This window comes from Zalophus californianus, chromosome 16, assembly GCF_009762305.2.
Source record: "Zalophus californianus isolate mZalCal1 chromosome 16, mZalCal1.pri.v2, whole genome shotgun sequence".
Lineage (NCBI taxonomy): Eukaryota > Metazoa > Chordata > Mammalia > Carnivora > Otariidae > Zalophus > Zalophus californianus.
The window spans coordinates 22,724,457-22,745,147 of NC_045610.1; the positions used below are offsets into that span (position 1 = coordinate 22,724,457).

Genomic DNA, 20,691 nt, shown 5'->3' on the forward strand with positions numbered 1-20,691 from the left:
CTGTCACATTCTACATTGAACCATCAATAGATCCTATTGCTCCTTCTTCTAAGTATACCCTGATCTGAACTGTTTTCATCCCTCACCTGAATTACAACAGATTCCTGACTGGCCTCCGGCTTCTGCCCTTGCACTGGGATGTGCCCGGCTCCACAGTGCATTCTCCCCACAACAACCAGAGAGATCCTTCTGAAATATCAGTCAAGAACTGCTTTGCCCTCAGCAATGGCAGACTAATTTGGACCAACCTTACCACCAAAAGCAACTAAGAATTCTGGGTTAAAAACAAAACCCGGGCGCCTGGGTGGCTCAGTTGGTTAAGCGACTGCTTTCGGCTCAGGTCATGATCCTGGAGTCCCGGGATCGAGTCCCACATCGTGCTCTGTCCCACATCCCCGCTCAGCGGGGAGTCTGCTTCTCCCTCGGACCCTCTTCCCTCTCGTGCTCTCTATCTTTCATTCTCTCTCTCTCTCGAATAAATAAATAAAATCTTTAAAAAAAATCAAATAAAAATAAAAAAATAAAAACAAAAACCCTGGGGCACCTGGGTGGCTCAGTCGGTTAAGCATCTGACTCAAGATTTCAGCTCAGGTCGTAATCCTAGGGTTCTGAGATTAAGCCCTGCATCAGGCTCCACACTGGGCATGGAGCCTACTTAAGATCTTTCTCCTTCTCCCTCTGCACCCCACCCCCACTGGCTCATGTGCGCGGACGCGCGCGCGCGCGCGCGCGCACACACACACACACACACACACACACACACACACACACTCTCAAAAAAAACCCCAAAAAAAGTCCAACAAAAAAACAACCTTAAAAACATTGAAGAGCTATAAAACAGTAAAGAAAACATGAACTCCAAGGGGTAAGAAAATAAGTGCAGGCACTCTTATCCTAAAGTCATTAGACAATTCAGGAAAATTTGAACTTTGTTTTCAACAACCTCACAATGAGAAGGGGACAGAATTAAAAGCTCGGGGCTCATCCGAGGCAGAAGGTCTAATAGGAGACACTTTTCCCAGTAAGTAGGAACCCCAAAGGGGAACATACTCAGGGTATAAACCAGAAGGATGAACTAGAAGCAATCAGCCCTTATACCAAACAGCAGTTAGAATTAACTGGAAAGAAGAGCCTGGGTGGCTCAGTCAGTTAAGCAGCCAACTCTTGATTTCAGCTCAGGTCCTGATCTCAGGGTCCTGGGATGGAGCCCTACATCGGGCTCCACACTCAGCAGGGAGTCTGCTTAAGGATTCTGTCTCTCCCTCTCCCTCTGCCCCTCCCCCCACTTACATGTGTGCTCTCTCTCTCTCTAAAATAAATAAATGTTTAGGAAAAAAAGGAATTAGCTGGATATTAAAAACAAAACAAAAAACAAACAAACAAAAAAGCCCTCAAGCTGTGGATTTAATTTAAAGTATTCCCTGGGGTGCCTGGGTGGCTCAGTTGGCTAAGTGCCTGGACTCTGAATCTCAGCTCAGGTCCTGATCTCAGGGTCATGAGTTCAAGCCCCACACTGAGCTCCATACTGGGCATGGAGACTCTTAAAAAAATAATAATAAAAAATAAAGTATTCCCTGGGCTCCTTGAAGAAGCAAATTCAAATTCTCTGTGCAAAAATGGACCTTCATCCTAGGTCTCAAATTATTTCTACAAATACTTTTTTCAAACACAATTGAGTGGCACATATAGAAACAAAACACAGTTAGAGAGAACCAGCAAAATATAATAAACACCAGAAATAGACAATCAAAACTTCAAATATTGTAATTGTCAGACATGAACTACATGTTTAAAAACATATAAGGCAGGGAGCCTGGGTGGCTCAGTTGGTTAAGCGACTGCTTTTGGCCCAGGTCATGATCCTGGAGTCCCGGGATCGAGTCCCACATCAGGCTCCCTGCTCGGCGGGGAGTCTGCTTCTCCCTCTGACCCTCTTCCCTCTCGTGCTCTCTATCTCTCATTCTCTTTCTCTCAAATAAATAAATAAAATCTTTAAAAAAAAAAACATATAAGGCAGGTTTATAAAGATCTGCAGGGAAAAGGACGCCATAAAAAGTGCCATGGCAGATTTAAGAAAAACCAAATAAAACTCCAAGAAATAGGTAAATAAAGATGCCCAAACACACACATATATATTAAAATAAATGAGAAAGTATTTTCAAATGAAATAATGATACCTGGATTGGCTTCAAAATAATCCAGGTTTGGGGCAAGGAGGAGGGAGGAAAAAGGAGCATATAAGGGAAATAAAAGGAAAAATAAGACAGGACATATGTTGAAAACTGATAAAGATGAGTGATAGGTATATAGGAGTTCCCTATTCTTTTCTCTCTACTTTTATATATGTTTAGAATTTTCCATAAGAGAAAGTTTAAAATTCATTAAGTCCAAAATCAACAAGATGCCACATACTCTGAGGACACACATATTCAGACAACTGTCTGGCTTTCTCTCCTCTCCGACTTCCTGTCCTTCTCCTTTTTCCTCTTCCTATGCCCCAGGCACACAAATGGCCCAGCACACTTGTGCCTCAGGGCCTTTGCGACCGTTATTCCCTTGGCTTAGAACATTCTTCCTCCAGATATGCACATGGCTAGCTCCCTTATTTCTTCAGATACTCCTTAGTTCTCTAGCTTCCTAGAACAAGGACCTTCCCCGAACATTCTAAAATCAGACACATGCTCTCACATAGTCACTCTACCTTCTTCAAGCTTTTATTAGCACTTACGTATTTATTACCTCCCTCAACTAGAAAATAATCTTCTTGGAGAAAGAAATTGTTTTGTTTACTCTTCATGACTGGCTCGGGGTAAGTATTCAATTAATATATGTTTGGTTTGTTGGTTTGTTGGTTTGTTTGACAGAGAGAGACACAGCGAGAGAGGGAACACAAGCAGGGGGAGTGGGAGAGGGAGAAGCAGGCTTCCGGCAGAGCAGGGAGCCCGATGCGGGGCTCGATCCCAGGACCCTGGGATCATGACCTGAGCTGAAGGTAGATGCTTAATGACTGAGCCACCCAGGCGCCCCTCAATTAATATATGTTGAATTAATAGACTGATGTTGAATAAAAGTAAGGAAATTCATGAAAAAACATCTGAACTAAACCAAATATTCCAGAATCTATGTATTATCAAAGTTTGTGTAATTTACTTTGTATCTGTTTCTGATTTATGCTTCATCTCCATGATTTCTACCATGAAGAGATCAATAGGATAACCTGGTCTTCTAACAGCCAAAACAGAATCCACAACAGCCTGAAAGAGAAGCAAGTGAGAACAGTAAATTATTGTTCTACTAAAAGAAACCACTGGCCCAAGTAATCACCAGACTAAGCAGGTAAAGGGCTTCAGGCCTCAAAATACTTCGTCATGGACACCAGTAATAACCAATGCCAATGACTACCTTAGAACCTAAAGGAACTTCAGAGATCATCAGGCCCAAATCCTTCATTTTACAGATAAGTAAACTCCAATAGAAGTTTAAGAAGTTACAGTCTTAGGGGCACCTGGGTGGCTCAGTTGGTAAAACATCCAACTCTTGATTTTAGTTCAGGTCATAATCTCAGGGTCATGGGATCAAGCCCCACATCAGGCTCTGCACCGGACGTGGAGCCTGCTTAGAATTCTCTCTTCCTTTCCCTCTGCCCCTCCCCCCGACCCCAACCCCCACTAGCTCATACTCTCTCTCCAAAAAAAAAAAAAAAAAAAGAAGAAGAAGAAGAAGAAGAAATAGTTACAGTCTAAAAACAAGGTCTAACAGGCAGTAGCAGAGCCAGGACTAGAATTCAGTTCTCTTCGAATGCCAAGCTACTACTCTTTCTACTACCAATACTACTCAAACTTTTCCACCAAAGAACTTATTAATGGAAAAGAAGGAAATGTAATGTAAAGTAAGAGCTAAAATTTGCTGGCTATACCGACATGAAATTTCTTAAGTTTTGTGTTTTATCATGAAAAGTTTCCACATCATGCCGTAATATACATGTTTGTTTGTTTTAATGTGAAAATAATGTTTTTCCCCAAAACTGCAAAGTAAAATTGACACTCTAGAAAAACACGTCTCACTTATTCTGCCACATATCCCCAGAGACATACAATCTGAGAAACATGGTACAATACATCCTATTGCTTAGCATCCTATTAGCAGAAAGTAATATGAAAACAACTAATTACAGAAATTAAGTGCTACAGTATAACCATCCTAAAATATAAATAAAGCAAAAAACTATACCTTAGAAAACTTTATCTGAGAAAACATGATATTTGGTTTTGGAGCCTAATAGGGAATAATGACAAAAAACACTGGATAATGAGAATATCAGTGTTTCTAGAACTCCAAAAGAGAATGGGGGCCCAGCCAGATAACATGAAGATTCTGGGTCACTCGATACATGTACTCCAACAGGAGAAAATACTGCAGTCTTTATTTGAACTCTATTGAGCAAGAAATTGTCTGATCTTAATCTGATTTGCCAAGTAGGCTTTCCTAGTGGTAAGGGGAATCGACCAGAAACAACTCAGGTGTTCCAGTCCATTTGTCATTTCTCTCTCTCAAAAAGTAAATTATCAAGAAAGCATTCTGATTGAAAGACATGTATCATATGACCTCACTGATATGAGGAATTCTTAATCTTAGGACACAAACTGAGGGTTGCTGGAGTGGGGGCGGGGTGGGAGGGATGGGGTGTCTGGGTGATAGACATCGGGGAGGGTATGTGCTATGGTGAGCGCTGTGAATTGTGCAAGACTGTTGAATCACAGATCTGTACCTCTGAAACAAATAATACATTATATGTTTAAAAAAAAAAAAGAAGATAGCAGGAGGGGAAGAATGAAGGGGAGTAAATCGGAGGGGGAGATGAACCATGAGAGACTATGGACTCTGAAAAACAAACTGAGGGTTCTAGAGGGGAGGGGGGTGGGGGGATGGGTTAGCCTGGTGATGGGTATTAAAGAGGGCACGTTCTGCGTGGAGCACTGGGTGTTATGCACAAATAATGAATCATGGAACACTACATCAAAAACTAATGATGTAATGTATGGTGATTAACATAACAATAAAAAAATTATTAAAAAAAGAAAAAAAACTGAGGGTTCTAGAGGGGAGGGGGTTGGGGGGATGGGTTAGCCTGGTGATGGGTATTAAGAAGGGCACGTTCTGCGTGGAGCACTGGGTGTTATGCACAAACAATGAATCATGGAACACTACATCACAAACTAATAATGTAATGTATGGTGATTAACATAACAATAAAATTTAAAGAAAAAAAAGAAAGCATTCTGATTTATATGTCAATGTCTTGTGATTTTGGTTATGAATTCATCATTCCTGATAAACCAATATATTCAAGTACAAAGCTGAGGAACAATGATGATATCAAACTATAGCCACCTGATAAAAGCCTTCCCAAGAATGAAGGGGAGTAAGTCAGAGGGGGAGACGAACCAGGAGAGATGATGGACTCTGAAAAACAAACTGAGGGTTCTAGAGGGGAGGAGGGTAGGGGGATGGGTTAGCCTGGTGATGAGTATTAAAGAGGGCACATTTTGCATGGAGCACTGGGTGTTATGAACAAACAATGAATCATGGAACACTACACCAAAACAAATTATGTAATATATGGTGATTAACATAACAATAAAAAATTTAAAAAATAAAAAATAAAAAAATAAGAAAAAGCCTTCCCAAAATACCCAGTCTTGTCCTTCTATTACATACATTTTACCTTTAGAAGTAAACAAAACAAATATGCATTTCCCAGATGTGAATATTATCTATCAGATTAATCAGGCTTCATTAAAGTAGTAAGCTTAACCACTTTCCTATGTGTCACCTCACATAACTTTGGACCCCTAGGTTTAAAGAGACCAGTACGTCACCCCAGTGGCAACCACAAGGGATGATCCACAGGCAGCCAAGCCCCTCCTAACTTTCACGGTAACTTAAAAGAAGGTTTAATATGACACTTTTGAAAAAAATCACACATACTGTTCTGACCAATCAAGTCTAGTCTCTAAGTAAGTCTATAAACGTTTGTCTTCCGTACTTTACTTCACATTCAAAAGAACCACGTGGCGGTTGATTAGCTCATAGAAAAAAGAAAAATATCATCATGCATTAGTCTATACTCATTCTGAATGCAAAAGTTTAGTCACATACCTCTATTAACACATCAGCCAATTCAGCATGAACTTTAGTTTGTAGAGATGTTCTAGCCACATCTAAGAGGATTTCTCTTTTCATCTCTTTGTTAATTTTAACTTCTTCCAAAACTTCAAGTGCTTTTATCTTTGCAGCTTGAAATCCTTCAGCTATTACTCTAGGATGCAGGCCCTATATTACATCAACATAAAACTAAAAATTATAAAGTAAGTCATCCAAAGTAAAAGTAACAATCTTCTCCTATTAACAGGTATATCCAGAAAAAGTAATATTACCCACATCAATGCCACTAAATATGTGTATGTATATAATTTATAAAAGTAATTTTTCAGTGCTTCATATTTATTTTTTTAAAGATTTTTATTTTATTTATTTGTCAGAGAGAGAGTGAGAGAGCACAAGCAGAGGGAGACACAGGCTCCCTGTTGAGCAAGGGAGCCCGATGTGGGACTCGATCCCAGGACCCTGGAATCATGACCTGAGCCAAAGGCAGATGCTTAACGAATTGAGCCACCCAGGCATCCCGTCAGTGCTTCATATTTATAACAATCTCAAACTTACAGAAAAATTGTAAGTCCAGTACAAAAAACTACAAAAGTCTTCTTTATTTCCAAAAATTAGGACACATTGTCATGTGGTACTCTTCTGAATGGGCACAAAAGAAAAGACTCCTTTTAATGCAGAGGAAAAGAACCAGCACTGATTTGGAGAAAAGTACAGACAGACACCACCTTCACCAAATGTTAACATCACAGTAATGGGAAAAATAGGCATCATGTGCCTCCTGATACAACGCATTAAGAACACTAAAGCACTTCTATGGTATTTGTGCCAAACGTTCATAACCTGAGTCTAATTACAATAAAAAAGTCAAATCCAAATTGAGGACTTTCTACAAAATAACTGGTCTATACTCTAAAAGTAGCAATGTCATAAAACACAAAGTGACAGCTCAAGATTATTCCAATTTAAAGGAGACTAAAGGGATATGACAACTGAATGCAATGAATAAGCCTAGATTTTTTTCTGCTATAAAGGACACTGTTGGGAGAAATGATAAAACTGGAATAAAATCTGTAAGTTATACTACTGCATTGTGTCAATGTTAATATTAATTTGCTGTTTTTTATCACCATTCTGTGATTATGTAAGAGAATATCCTGGTTTTAAGAAATATACACTAGGGGCGCCTGGGTGGCTCAGTCACTTGACCACCTGCCTTCAGCTCAGGTCATGATCCCAGGGTCCTAGGATTGAGCCCCACGTTGGGCTCCCTGCTCAGCGGGGAGCCTGCTTCTCCCTCGCCCTCTGCTGCTCCCCCTGCTTGTGCTCTGTCAAATAATAAAATCTTTAAAAAAAAAAGTATACACTAAAATATTTAGACAATCATGTCTGCAACTTACACCATTTAGAAAAAAATATGTACATATATATATCATATATATGCATATATGAGAGAGAAATGTTATTTTTTGGAATATTCCTGAACCTTTTCTCTAGGTCTGACATTATAACAAAATAATTTTTTAAAAAAATAGCATTGTTGATTCTGGAAAAAATACATAAACTTATTAAAAGGTGGAACTAGGTCTAATTTATTCCCCTCCTCCATTCTCTTACATCAGTCCTACAATAATTTTTTAAAGTTAACATTTATTGAGCATTTGAGCCAGGTACTAATCTAAAGGGCTTTACATGTATTATTTAATTCAATCCTCTCAACACTATGAAGTGGGTATTATTTCTGTTTCACAATGAGGAAATAGAGGTTTATAGGGATAATGTAATTTGCCTTAGATCACCAGTATACTAAGAGGTGGAGCCAGGATTTAAATCTGCAAAGCCTGACTCTAGAGCCTGTGTTATGAACCATTTTCAAAACATTACCTCAGTCTAGGATCTCACAACTTCTCACCTGGACTACTAGGATCTCCCAGTCTTGACTCCCTTAAAACCGTCACCCAAATTTTTAAAATGTTAATCTGACCATATCAGTCATTAATATGTTAACATGAACATTCTTCTTGGTTAGCATACTACGTGCCCTCTGTGATCTGGCTCCCATCTACTTCTCCAGGCTTTCATTGCTGTCTACATCACTTTCTTTTTTAAGATTTTATTTATTTGAGAGAGAGCTCACATGAGTGTGGGGGAGGGGCAGAGAAAGTGGGAGAAGCAGACTCCCCACTGAGCAGGGAGCCCGATGACCGGTGACCAACTGAGCTACCCAGGCGCCCCTGTCCACATCACTTTAAACTTTGCCAACACCGAAATGCTTGTAGCTTTACATACATACCACCTTGCTTCTCTTCTCTGTGCCTCTGCTCATGGTGTTCCTTCTGGCTGGAAGGTCATTCTCCTTACCCCTCACTCTTTCCTCTGGCTCACTCCCTCTCATCCTGAAGATTTAACCCAGGTCTTACTTCCTCCAGAAAATGCTTCCTAATTCAGGTTAGTTTAGGAAAGCCTTCCCTCCTCAGTGTTTCTATCATGTATTGTGCCTAGCTCTAGCACTGTACTGCCACAATTTCATAATTATGTCAGTGTCTGTCAGCATTTCCCCCTTCCCAAACTTTTTTCTCCCTAACAAAACCCTAATTTTGTTTAGGTTATCTCTTCCTCCAGTCTTCGGAGGAAGCCACCCTCTCTAGCTAGCTCAAGGGGTGGATACTGATTAGATAAGTCAATTCCCCCGAAAACCTGTTATTGATTTAGGATGGACACAGATCAAAGTTGTCCCAATCATATTATAAAGGAAGAACTTATATTCCATAATTGGGCAAATGGTTCTCTCTTGCACTCTTCTGCTGACTGTTACTAAAGGAAGCAGCTATTCCTAATTTCTTCTGACTTATAATCTTATAATCAGGATGGAAATAAGCCTTATCATGAAACAGCACTGTAAATGGAGGCGCTAAGAGACAGAAAGAACCAGGGTTCTTGATGACTAATAGAATTTTTTAATTAACCAACCTTGGATGTTCTGTCATGGAGATAATTTATTGTTTAAATGATTTTTAATCAAATTTCTACTACTTACAGCCAAAAGTACCTAAATGAGGTACACTGCAGGTACTGAATTACTAGACAATTCCCAATACTAAATGAAACACAAAGAAGTAATAATTCTAGCACTTTGACCTAGTAATGCCTTGCTGAAATGGTCCTTGAAAGAAAGGAAACATTCAAATACTTAATCAGAGAAGACAGATAAGTAATGCCAAGAAAAGAATACAGATTGAACAAAGGCACTGAGGTAGAAATGGGTGTAGTGATTTCAGAGGTAGTGAGTAGAGTAGAGGAGTCTCACTAGAGTAGATGGTTTATAAGGAAAATAAAACTAGAAAGATAGGTAAATTCATAACGTGAAAACCTTCAGTTATTTTTCTCCAGTTATTTCTTTTTTAAAGGTGCATAATTTGGTTTCAACTTTATCAGTGATATTTTCTTTTTTAGGCCATTATTCATGGGTAGATGGCTAATTTTTTACCTACTTATATATCTTAAATATTTCATTTTAAAAAGGGGGATATAATTCCAATGAAAGGCAGTATTTTGGCAAAAAAGTTCATGACTATTTCCATTTATAATTGTCCAAAAGTATCTTGATAAAAATTACTTTTGCCCTCTAAAATTAAACCATTTTACAAGTGAAAACAATTCCCCATTCAAAATAAAGTATCACATGAATGTGAATTCTGTAAAATGCTAATACCTCAGAAATGTAAAGATCAGCTTGTTTTAGTAACTCTCCAATAATTAGAACATTGGAAGTAGTACCATCTCCTGTAATGTCATCCTGGGCTGTTGCTACTTTTGCTATCAGGGAAGCTGTTGGGTGTTGAATTTGCTGGAAAAAGTAAGCAACAGATTAAAAGTAGAGAATGAGAGTAAAAAAAAAAAAAATAGTCCAATGAAAACAAGATAACCTAAGGGCCAATAGTAAAATTAAAAAATAAGCTTCATTCTACAAGTTCACAAATTCTTATTATCAATACTTAATAAACGTCAATACCAAATTTTTTAGATTGAGAACTAATGAGGTTTGAACATTTTTAAGAGTCTTTGCTTTGGAATGCAATGACATTTCCAAAATAAGATCAAATCCTTTCATCTCTAAGATGAATATACTTATTAAAATTGCAAAGGTTTTTTTTTTATATTTTCATATTACAAAGAACACAATTCAGTGTCTTTAAAAGATGTAACTGATTTGGAAGTATCTCTAAACTATTACTTGGACTGTACAAAGATTTGAAAACAATCAAAATCATCTTTTATTAAGGTCTAATCCAACAAGTATTACTCATGACTGCAGTATTTAACTGACAGCCTTGGTTTAAAGATATACAATCTGTATTATGTTCTAGGCTTAGTAAGATTTATTAAAGTCAGCAGCATCAGCTCACCATCTCATGGAGTAGTACATTGCCATCTTTGGTAAGTTTGATGTCACCTGCACCAGAAACAAGCCTGTTCACAAAACAGTGATGTATTAACCTCATATAGCAAGAGTCAAGCAAGACATTCTCAGTTCTTGCCACTCACTATCCTTAATATAAAGAACTGAGCTTCAAAACTTCCAAGTGCCATGGGCCAATACCATGGTAATCACCACCATGTGCTGCCTAAAGAATCACCTCTCCCCATATGGACTATGGTGATTTCATTCCAAATGAAGCATTTACAAGTTTAAGAGAAACTGATGAGTTATGAACAGAAGTTTGGTCAAAGAAGGATGCTTGGAAGTCTCAAACCACAAAATATAAAGTTCCTGCAGGCCTTTTATTTTGATAGAATGTACCATTCACTCACTCAACTTAGTTTCTTCCCTCATCCCTCACATTTATTCGATCATCACGTTCTTTTAACTCTACAACCTAAGTATTTCTTCAATCTACCCCCTCCTCTCCATGTCCACTGTCCTCAACATCTCTAGCCTGGACTACTTAGACAGCATCCTGGTATCTCTGAATTTGAATCTACCCCTCCCATGACATTTTTTTTTTTTAAGATTTTATTTATTTATTTGACAGAGAGAGACAGCAAGACAGGGAACACAAGCAGGGGGAGTGGGAGAGGGAGAAGCAGGCTTCTCGCTGAGCAGGGAGCCCGATGTGGGGCTCGATCCCAACACCCGGGGATCATGACCTGAGCCAAAGGCAGAGGCTTAACCACTGAGCCACTCAGGCGCCCCTATATTTATTTCTAAAAAGTAATGTGACTCAGTCAGCTCCCTGATCAAAAATCTTTCGATGAGTTTTATGTTCTCCATCACTTTCAAGGTAAAATCCGGACTATTTAGCAATGTCGTAGTTCAGCTTTCCCAATCTGGCTTATGTCTACTTGTCCTGCGGCATCTACCAAATGAGATCTTGTAGGAAAATCTTGTGGTTCCCTTAATATATCATGTTTGTTTTCATTTCAGTTGGATTTACACCACTGGGCTTTCTTGTTCCTGAAGTTACTACAAGGCCTTCACTCCCACACCACTTCCAACTGGTGAACTCTAACTTTATCTTTCAAGGCTCTGATCAAAAATCTGTTATCTGAGAGGCTTCTCCTCCCTACTCCCATCAGTAATTAGTCCCTTTCCTCAATATGATCATATATATAGCTATATATAATCTTCATTTCTGTGTTCCCAGCATCCAGTTGGTATACAACCGCCCTTTTACCGTTAATTTTAATTCTGCTCGTTCCTCTTAGAATGTATTTCTCCTCTTACACATTTTAGTCCTCTTTTCCTCACTCTTCTAAAGAAAATACTGAAGCTAAGTAAATAGATGCTGAAAGGGTGAAGAGATAGGAAGAAGTGTAGGCACAGAGCGTTCAATAACTTGCCTAAGACGCACAGCTAGACAATAACTTGGATTTGAACCCATGCCTGCCGGGCTCCAAGGCCTGTGTGCCCTTACCACTACAGCACACTGCCAAACGAAACCCAAACTATGCGCATACAGTCTCAAAGCGCAGGGGATTTAAACGGCTTATGGTTCTAAAGAGACACCAGGTGAACTGTTTCTACTGCACACGAACGTTAATGAAAGTGGGGCAGTGGGGGTGTCACAGCTTCACTCGGGGCCCTTTCCTCGGAAGGCTGTCCTCCCGCCCCTGGCCAGGGGTGACCTCCGGGCAGGAATGAGAACTAGGGGATCCCGTCGCTCCAGGCACTTCGCGGAACGTCTGCCTCAGAGCCCGCCATGACACCCAACAAACCCCGGGCCCTAACCGCCTCTCCAACCGCCGGGCCATCTCACATTTTCATGGTGCCCTTAGGCCCCAAGTTGGTACGCAACACATCCTGCAGCCCTCGGGCGGCGCATATATTGACAGCCAAGGCCGCCTGGGCCCGCGCCACCTGAGCCTTGGGGTTGACCGCCTCGATCGCGGCCATAGCACCGTTTAACTTGCAACCCGGCCGGCAAAAACAGCCTCACGCCGGATCTCGAGAGAAACCCCGGCGCCACCGCCCGCCTTCCGGAGCCTCAGCCAATCGCCGCCGAGACAGGAAATGACGTTACCAGGCCTCGCCCGCACGGAAGCCAGAATCACCTTGGGTCCGGGCGCCGAGATGGCGTCCTCCGCCTCCGCTCGCACTCCGGCGGGGAAGCGAGTGGTGAATCAGGACGAACTGCGGCGGTTGATGAAGGAGAAGCAGCGTCTGAGCACCAATCGGAAACGGATAGAATCTCCATTTGCGAAGTACAACCGTTTGGGGCAGCTGAGCTGTGCCCTGTGTAACACCCCGGTGAAGAGCGAGCTCCTGTGGCAGACTCACGTCCTGGGAAAGCAGCACCGTGAGAAAGTGGCCGAGCTGAAAGGCGCGAAAGAAGCCACCCAGAGTCCGTCCTCCAGCGCAGGGCCTCAGTCAGCCAAGAGGAAGGCGTCGGATGCGGATGGCCAGGATGCCAAAAGACCCAAGGCCTCTCCGCTGCCTCAGGTACAGCCCTCCACATCCGCTTTGCCCACCAACTTTGACAGAGCAGGGAAGGAGTCCGCCAGAGCGACCCTCAGTAAGGTTTCGGGACTCGGTTTACTCCCTGATTATGAAGATGAGGAAGAGGAGGAGGAAGAGGGAGGAGAAGGGAAAAGAGGGGACACTAGCAAGCAGCCGTCCGACGCACAGGGCAAGGAACACTCGCTTTCCTCGTCGAGAGAGGCAACAAGTGGTATGCTGCCAGGCGGTTTCTCAGATACACATCCTCCCAAGGCCCCTTTAATTCCTCATTCAGGGTCAATTGAGAAAGCAGAAATACATGAAAAAGTCGTGGAAAGGAGAGAAAACACAGCGGAGGCATTACCGGAAGGCTTTTTTGACGACCCTGAGATAGATGCTAGGGTACGAAAGGTTGATGCCCCAAAGGATCAGATGGACAAAGAGTGGGACGAATTTCAAAAGGCCATGAGACAGGTCAATACCATTTCCGAAGCCATAGTTGCCGAAGAGGATGAGGAGGGACGGTTGGACCGGCAAATTGGGGAGATCGATGAGCAGATAGAATGTTACCGTCGGGTGGAAAAGCTTCGGAATCGCCAGGATGAAATAAAACATAAGCTTAAAGAGGTTCTGACTATAAAAGAACTTCAGAAAAAGGAAGAGGAGAATGTTGACAGCGATGATGAGGGAGAACTACAAGATTTGTTGTCTCAGGATTGGAGGGTAAAAGGGGCTTTGTTATAGGGTTTCAAAGACCCGAGATTTTCATACCCTCTACAGTGGTACCAAAAGTGCTGTCTCTGGATAGGATACTGGTTATTTCATGCCCTGATATTTGTTAACCTAACTGGGTTGTTGAGATACAATGAGCCTGTGAAGATAGCACTTTTGAAAATTGGTGTAAAATATTCTTGAGGTAAAGTTGTTTTTGAAATTTTTGAACTATTATATACTAAAAGGTCACCTTTTTCACACATTTACTTAAGTGTATAATTTTGAATTGTCAAGTCTGTAAGCTGTAAATATTATATATAGTTAAATATATATTTACTTAAGTAATTCTGTTTTGAAATTTATAAATAAGTAGAAGCCAAGCCAACAGACAAGCTTTTAGATGAAAACCAAGTGTGGTATTTGGGATATGTGTGACTTTTTCTTTTCTAATCCCCTAAATCAACTCAAGAGTGTTTTGCAGGAAGGTGGGGGACGGGGTTGTTTTTGTTTTTTAAATACTATTCATAAACACATAAGTCATTCAGGGCAAATCAATTCTCTGAGTATTCTGTTTCTGTTTTAAAAACATGCACTAGGAGCACATGGTGATATATCCCAAATATTTCTCTTGATTAAAGCAGTGATTCTTGGGTGTAGGTGCACATGGAAAGCACCAAGCTTTTGAAAAGGTGCATAAAAATCACCTTGGAGCTTTTAAAACACTCGTGTGCCCGAGGCTTACGTTTAGAGATTCAATAAATCTGGAGCAGGGCCCAGGCGTCTGTTTAGGTTTGAAAGCTTCCCAGGTTATTCTGATATACGCCAAAGTTGGAGAGCTATGTGGCCCTAAATCCAGAACCCATTTATGTTTTTTCAGGCTTTGTTTTTTTCAAATACCATGTTCCATAAGTTTACTGTCTATTGTATAAAAGAAATACTACTTTATATTTAGATTTCATCCAGTCTTAAATTTTATTACATTTCATAGTAAATTAGGGTTCAGAGTTTCTGTCCATTGTTGGGAGGATAAGTTGTTTTCTCAAGGAGTAACAATTAGCTTGTTCCAGTCATTGATTGTTTAAAATCACTCCTTTTCCCTTTAGCGATAGAGGTATTCAAATGAAAATGGAATTAGCAGTGTTCCAGGGGTAGAAATGCATACAGCATTCTCAAATGGAAGTGAGTGGTAATAATAATAGCTAAAACATAAAGCTTTTACAATATATGACAGATGTGGTTCTAAGCGCTTTACATAAACCAAGTCTAGTTGCTCTAAAGCTCAGGTTTTATGGAGAATAGTACCAAGAGATAAGGTATGAAAAAGCCTCACTTGGATGCTAGATGAAAGAATTCTCTCTGTCGGCAATGTAGGAAAAGTGGAAGTTTTTTAACAAATTATATTTGCAAAAAAAATTATGGAAGATGATTTTAGTTGCAGTATATAAGATGGAATGAATGTGGATGGGGAGAAAGAAGCTGGGAGACTACTTGGAAACTAGATTTTAAAAAAGCTCGGTGAGCAAGACTTTGATTAGTTATGGACTGAGAGTAAAGGAATAAAGTTGAAACATTTTAACAGGAAGGGCTAACATTTTAGTGACTAGAGGTAGAAGAAAAACAGGAGATGAAATTCAAGGGCTTGGGGGTTTTTAGTGTAGGTCCCTGAAAAAGTTATCTAACACTTCTTGAGTATATTAACTATCTTGCTCTCTTTGGCAGAAAGTCTGTTTTCTTGAGCTGTCAGTATAACAGAGGGCATGCCTGCCTTAAATGTATAAACCCACAGGTACTCAGAGTTTTCTATCATCCATCACTTCATTAAGAATGAGAGAATACAAAGGTGGGCTTGAGTAGTAGGCCCTGTCTTACCTTGGCTTAAGAGGCTAGGCTGATGATCTTGCAGAGCACTGTCCATTTAAAAATACAATGCAAGCCACATACATATTTTCAATTTCCTAGAAGCCACATGAAAAAGTAAAAAACATGAAATTAGTTTTAATGTAACTTATTTTATCCAATATATCCAAAATATTCACTTTTCAATATATAGTCAATATTTAAATATCATTAATGAAGTATTTTACATTTAGGGGGTTCTAGATTTCTGAAATCTGGGTATATCTAACTTAGCACATCTCAGTTTGGACTGGCTACAGTTCAAGTACTAGCCATATGTGGCTAACAAGAAAGGATAGCACAGACTTAAAGAGAAAGTTGTGTAGGAGTGAAAAAACATGCACAGGAGATAGCAGACCAATTTAGAGTGGAATGTTCATTCCTGACAACAGTGGAAGTTAGGATTAGAAAGGTAGATTATGAACCGTTATGGAAGATCTTGAACTCCATGCTCGAAGGAGTTGGAACTTTTAAGTCAACAATTGAATATCCTTGAGGTTGTTGAATCCTTAATTATAACAGTTAAGGAGTTTAAGGAATGCCATTACTATACATAAAAACAGCAGTGGGTTTTTAGGAGGGACAGAAAGCTCTGTTCCCCACGCTTTGTATCCCAGAGAATGAATGGTGGGGCCCTGAGCAAAATCAAGGAAATCCTTGTTGGGTCTTTGATCAATGTAAAAAGCTACAGGAATTAGTGGATCCTTCCTGATCCTCCACACATTGGAGAGCTCCTTTATACGTCTTTGAGCTGGGTCAAATAGGTTTTGGCATTAGACTTCAAACCCACCAACGTTCCCAAATTGTAAGACTTAGTCCCATGGATTTCTTCGAATCATTCTTCTCTTTTTAGAGAACCCCTTCATTTAGCCAACAATTTATTAGAGTTACTGTAAATGCTACAAAGGTAATCCTCTCACCAATTCACTTACCAATTTAATGTAGTTCCCCTAACTGGAGGGGAAAAAAAGCTGAACTAACTAGCCTTGAAATGTAAATTTGCCCAGTGGCTTACAACTTGGAAAATACTCTCACTTTTGTATTTCCTTTAATGATGAAAGTAATGACTACTTTTTATACACCAGGAAACGAGGCTGTGGAATTAAAACTCCAGGAGAAAAATTAATTTAGTAGTAACGATCACTAGATTAGTATGGAGCAATAGGAAGAACAGCGGAGTTGGCAAGAGAAAACAAGACACAGGTTCAAGTTCCCACTCTACATTTTAAGGGTTAGCGATCTTGGGCAAGTCACATCTCCAAACCTTAGTGCACCCTACTACCAAGTGATGATAATGTGGGGGGTGCCTGGGTGGCTCAGTCGGTTAAGTGTCTGCCTTTGGCTCAGGTCATGATCTCAGGGTCCTGGGATCAAGTCCCACATTGGGCTCCCTGTTGTGCGGGCAGTCTGCTTCTCCCACTCACTCTCCCTCTGTGCTCTCCCTCTCTCTCTCTCTCTCTCTCTCTCAAATAAATAAAATCTTAAAAAAAAGATGCCTCAGGTCACATGACGTGTGAAGGGTTTATAAACTGAAATGCAATACAAGTATGTATTTTACAGATGGTCCCCCACTTAAAATGTTCTATGTCACGATTTTTCGACTTTACAATGGTGGGAAAGTGATACACATTCGGTAGAAACTGTACTTCAAATTTTGGATTCTGAATTTGAATCTTTTCCTGGGCTAGCGGGGGGCAGTACGACAATCTCCCGTGATGCTGGGCAGAGGCAGTGGGCCACGGCTCCCAGGCAGCCACTGTACCCACACAACTATTCGGTTCTGCACTTTGAGTGAAGTAGTCAGTAAATCACATGGGACATTCAACACTCTATTATAAAATAGGCTTTGTGTTCGATTTTGCCCAAGTGTAGGCTAATGTAAGTGTTCAGAGCACGTTTAAGGTAGGCTAGGCTAAGCTGTGATGTTTGGTGGGTTGGCTATGTTAGATGCATTTTCAACTTACGATTGGTTTATCGGGACTTACCATGGGATTACATCCCAATAAACCCATCGTAAGTTGAGGAAGATAGCGTAGTCTCCCCCTGCCACATGCTAACTTGATTTTAGTCTAACAATTCAATGCCCCTTAATTCCCTCTTTGAAACTAAGGTAATTAGAGCAGGTGATTTTCTTGAGACTTCTTTTAACTCCAAATTTTTAATTTCACCGACACAAGTGGCATCTCACCTTTTAAACATTGTTAAAGTCGTTCAATTGACTATCTGGAGACAGATGGCTAAAGTATTACTGTTATTACTTACAAGATTTGCCCACCTTAAGTCCCATTTGTCTTGGTGTAATTACGAATAGTGCCCTGCCCCTTCACTCTCAACACTCTCCTTTTCTGGAGGTATAGATACTCACCTAAAATTTTGATAGGAAGAAAAACCACTTTCTAATGAACACGGAGTCAAGGTCTCAATGGAAATAGTATGTTTCCTGTTAATGATGCACTAATTGGCTGGCTACTTGGCTGGATGTTTGTGTAGGGGGATTTGAGTAAGTATATGGGTAGGAATGGTGGCTAGATAGATCATTTTAGATTGCTTTTTAATACTAAGAATCTAGTAGCCTGTGTATCAGGAATTACTTGAGAAGCTTTAAATTTGGGGCGCCTGGGTGGCTCAGTCATTAAGCATCTGCCTTCGGCTCAGGTCATGATCCCAGGATCCTGGGATCCAGCCCTGCATTGCATCGGGCTCCCTGCTCGGCGGGGAGCCTGCTTCTCCCTCTCCCACTCCCCCTGCTTGTGTTCCCTCTCTCGCTGTGTCTCTGTCAAATAAAAAAATAAAATCTTTAAAAAAAAAAAAAAGGAAGCTTTAAATTTGAACAGGGAAAAAAATCCCAAAACTCTGCATCCTATGTTCTTTTTTCTTTTTTCTGCATTCTCTTTCCTGTCTACAGTTCCTCCCTCAGTGATCTCATCCATTCCTGTGCGTTTAACTATCACCTTTATACTGGTGACTCCCAATTTATATCCCTAGCCTTGACCCTTCTCCTGAGAGTCATCCTTCATTCCCCTTCATTCCCCCCAAATCTAATGCATTAGCCAAGTCCTGGCAGCTCTCCCTCTAAAATATGCCCAGAATCTGTCTCCTACTTTGTCTCCACCGGTCCTAGCCACCATCTCTTGCGTTAGTGTGCAAGAGAACCTGTTCTCGCATGCACACCCTAGCCACAGTTAAGTAGAGTGATGTTTTAAAAATGTATGTCATGTCACTGTCACTGTCACTGAAAACCCTTCATCATATGCTTCCATCACACTTGGGGGAAAAAAAAAATCCAGGCCCTTATTAAGTTCACATGGTGCTCAGCATTTGCTGATTCAAATGTCTACTACTTGTGAGCTAATGACCGACCCCAAATCCCGCTAAAGGGGGGTGGATAGGGCAGGAGAGCATAATGCTCTATGTTGAAATCAATTATCATCATTCAGTAGCAGCCTGGCATGGCCAAGTCTTTTTAATTATCAAGAGGCATGACAAGATTGTTTTTGTTTTTAGTGAAATCTCAATAACACCATGTGGGCTGAATGTGATCCATAGGCCCCCACGCAGCGACCTGTCTTCTATCTTCATCTGCTACACTCCCCACTTTATTCTCCATGTCCCAGTACTGGCTGCTGAGCTTTCTGTTCCTCAGACGTGCCCTGTTAGGACTTGCACCTTGCGGTTCCCTCTGCCCAGAACCTGACTTCAAACAGCATTGGCAATCTTACCATTCCGTTCTCAGCCCTAATGTTTCTTCCTCAGAAGGCATAAACAGCCATCCCCCAACCCCGACCTCTTGTCCCTCTGCCACATCATTCTGTGAATTCATTAAACTTAGCACTGTCTTGAATTAGCTTGTTTATTTGCACATGAATTATGTCTCTATCCCACCAGAATATAAACTCCACAAGGGCAGGGAGCTTGTCTGTCTTGCCCACAACCTAAAATAATGCCCAGCACTAACAGAGCTCAATAAATATCTACAGAATGAAAATACCCACATGGTAGGAAGTTGCTTGGAAAACTGGTAAAAAGACCAAGCTAACTCGTGGAAGTTGGAACCAGAACAAAAGTCAACTCAGCGGCTTAAAGGGCCGAGAAATCTTTTCCTCCCTAGTGTCTCCCTTCTCTGGCACATGAGGCTCTCACCTGCTCCAAGAGGAGTATCCACCACAGCCTCTGGAGTGTAATGGTCCACCTCGGCATTTAGCCGCTCAGACGTCCTCATGGCACCAAACAAGCAAAAGGGATGTCCAGATTGTCAGCAGGAGTGTGTGGGCAGCCCTGACTGCCTAGAGGCCTCCGAAGTGGAGGGAAGGAGGAAGAAAGTGAATCAGTAGCGGAGTAAGATCAAAGAGTCCGTGAGGACACATTGCTTCCGGGCTGATCTCAGCCCTCAGTCCTCTCTCTGCTACCCACCATTTCACTTGGCTTCCTCCTCCTGTCACTTGGCAGTCAAAGCTATTTCAGAGTGAGTCTGCACTCGGCCATCCTTCATTGAAATCACTCCCAGTCTCTCAGAGGAGGAAAGGCGTTCCATCTGGTTGTACCTCCATTTTGCTACCAGCGTTTGGCCAGTTTCATGTGCCCTTGGGAGCCAGCGGTCACCTTTAGGGGAGTTCAGAGAACCACACTGATGAGGTGGTTGATGGTGGTGGTTATTGATGTTTTTGTCGTGTGCCTGTGTCGTTTGCTTACCATTCTGCCAAATGTGGTTATAAGAGAGTGTCGACCAAGCCAGGTTGTCAGGTTATTATTAACAACAGCTACCATTTACTGGATTCCTAACATGTGCACGGTGTGAGGGTTTGATACACACTGTCTCTAATCCTCAAAACAACCATGTAAGTTACATAATACCTTCATTTTACCAACGAGGAGACTGATGTGAAGAAGTGAGGAGCTTGCTCAAGGCAACAATCCCAGAGTCCCCAGTGTTACCCTGCATCATTATTTAACACCACCTTATACTCACATAGTGAGAGTAT

The 20,691-nt window shown here is 41.1% G+C and overlaps 2 protein-coding genes across 6 annotated transcripts in view; one reads left to right on the forward strand and one right to left on the reverse strand.

Moving 5' to 3' along the window:
* Positions 1-12,625, reverse strand: part of CCT6B (chaperonin containing TCP1 subunit 6B) — a 33,842-nt gene extending 21,217 nt beyond the window's left edge. For all 5 annotated transcript variants that reach the window (XM_027625925.1, XM_027625928.1, XM_027625924.1 and 2 more), the window contains exons 1-5: positions 12,423-12,625; positions 10,572-10,635; positions 9,878-10,012; positions 6,160-6,333; positions 3,151-3,254 (exon numbers count right to left, since the gene is read on the reverse strand). In XM_027625925.1, the coding sequence (XP_027481726.1) occupies positions 3,151-3,254; positions 6,160-6,333; positions 9,878-10,012; positions 10,572-10,635; positions 12,423-12,559 (614 nt within the window). In that variant the 5' untranslated portion in view covers positions 12,560-12,625. The remainder of the gene's footprint in view (positions 1-3,150; positions 3,255-6,159; positions 6,334-9,877; positions 10,013-10,571; positions 10,636-12,422) is intronic.
* An 80-nt stretch (positions 12,626-12,705) lies between these two features.
* ZNF830 (zinc finger protein 830) lies at positions 12,706-18,436 on the forward strand. The gene has a single exon (XM_027625929.2). The coding sequence runs from the start codon at positions 12,737-12,739 to the stop codon at positions 13,844-13,846; it is 1,110 nt and encodes a 369-aa protein (XP_027481730.1). The 5' UTR covers positions 12,706-12,736; the 3' UTR covers positions 13,847-18,436.
* Positions 18,437-20,691: the final 2,255 nt, after the last annotated feature.

Coding starts and splice junctions, on each gene's coding strand:
- ZNF830 (XM_027625929.2), top strand. CDS start 12,737: ATGGCGTCCTCCGCCTCCGCTCGCACTCCGGCGGGGAAGCGAGTGGTG.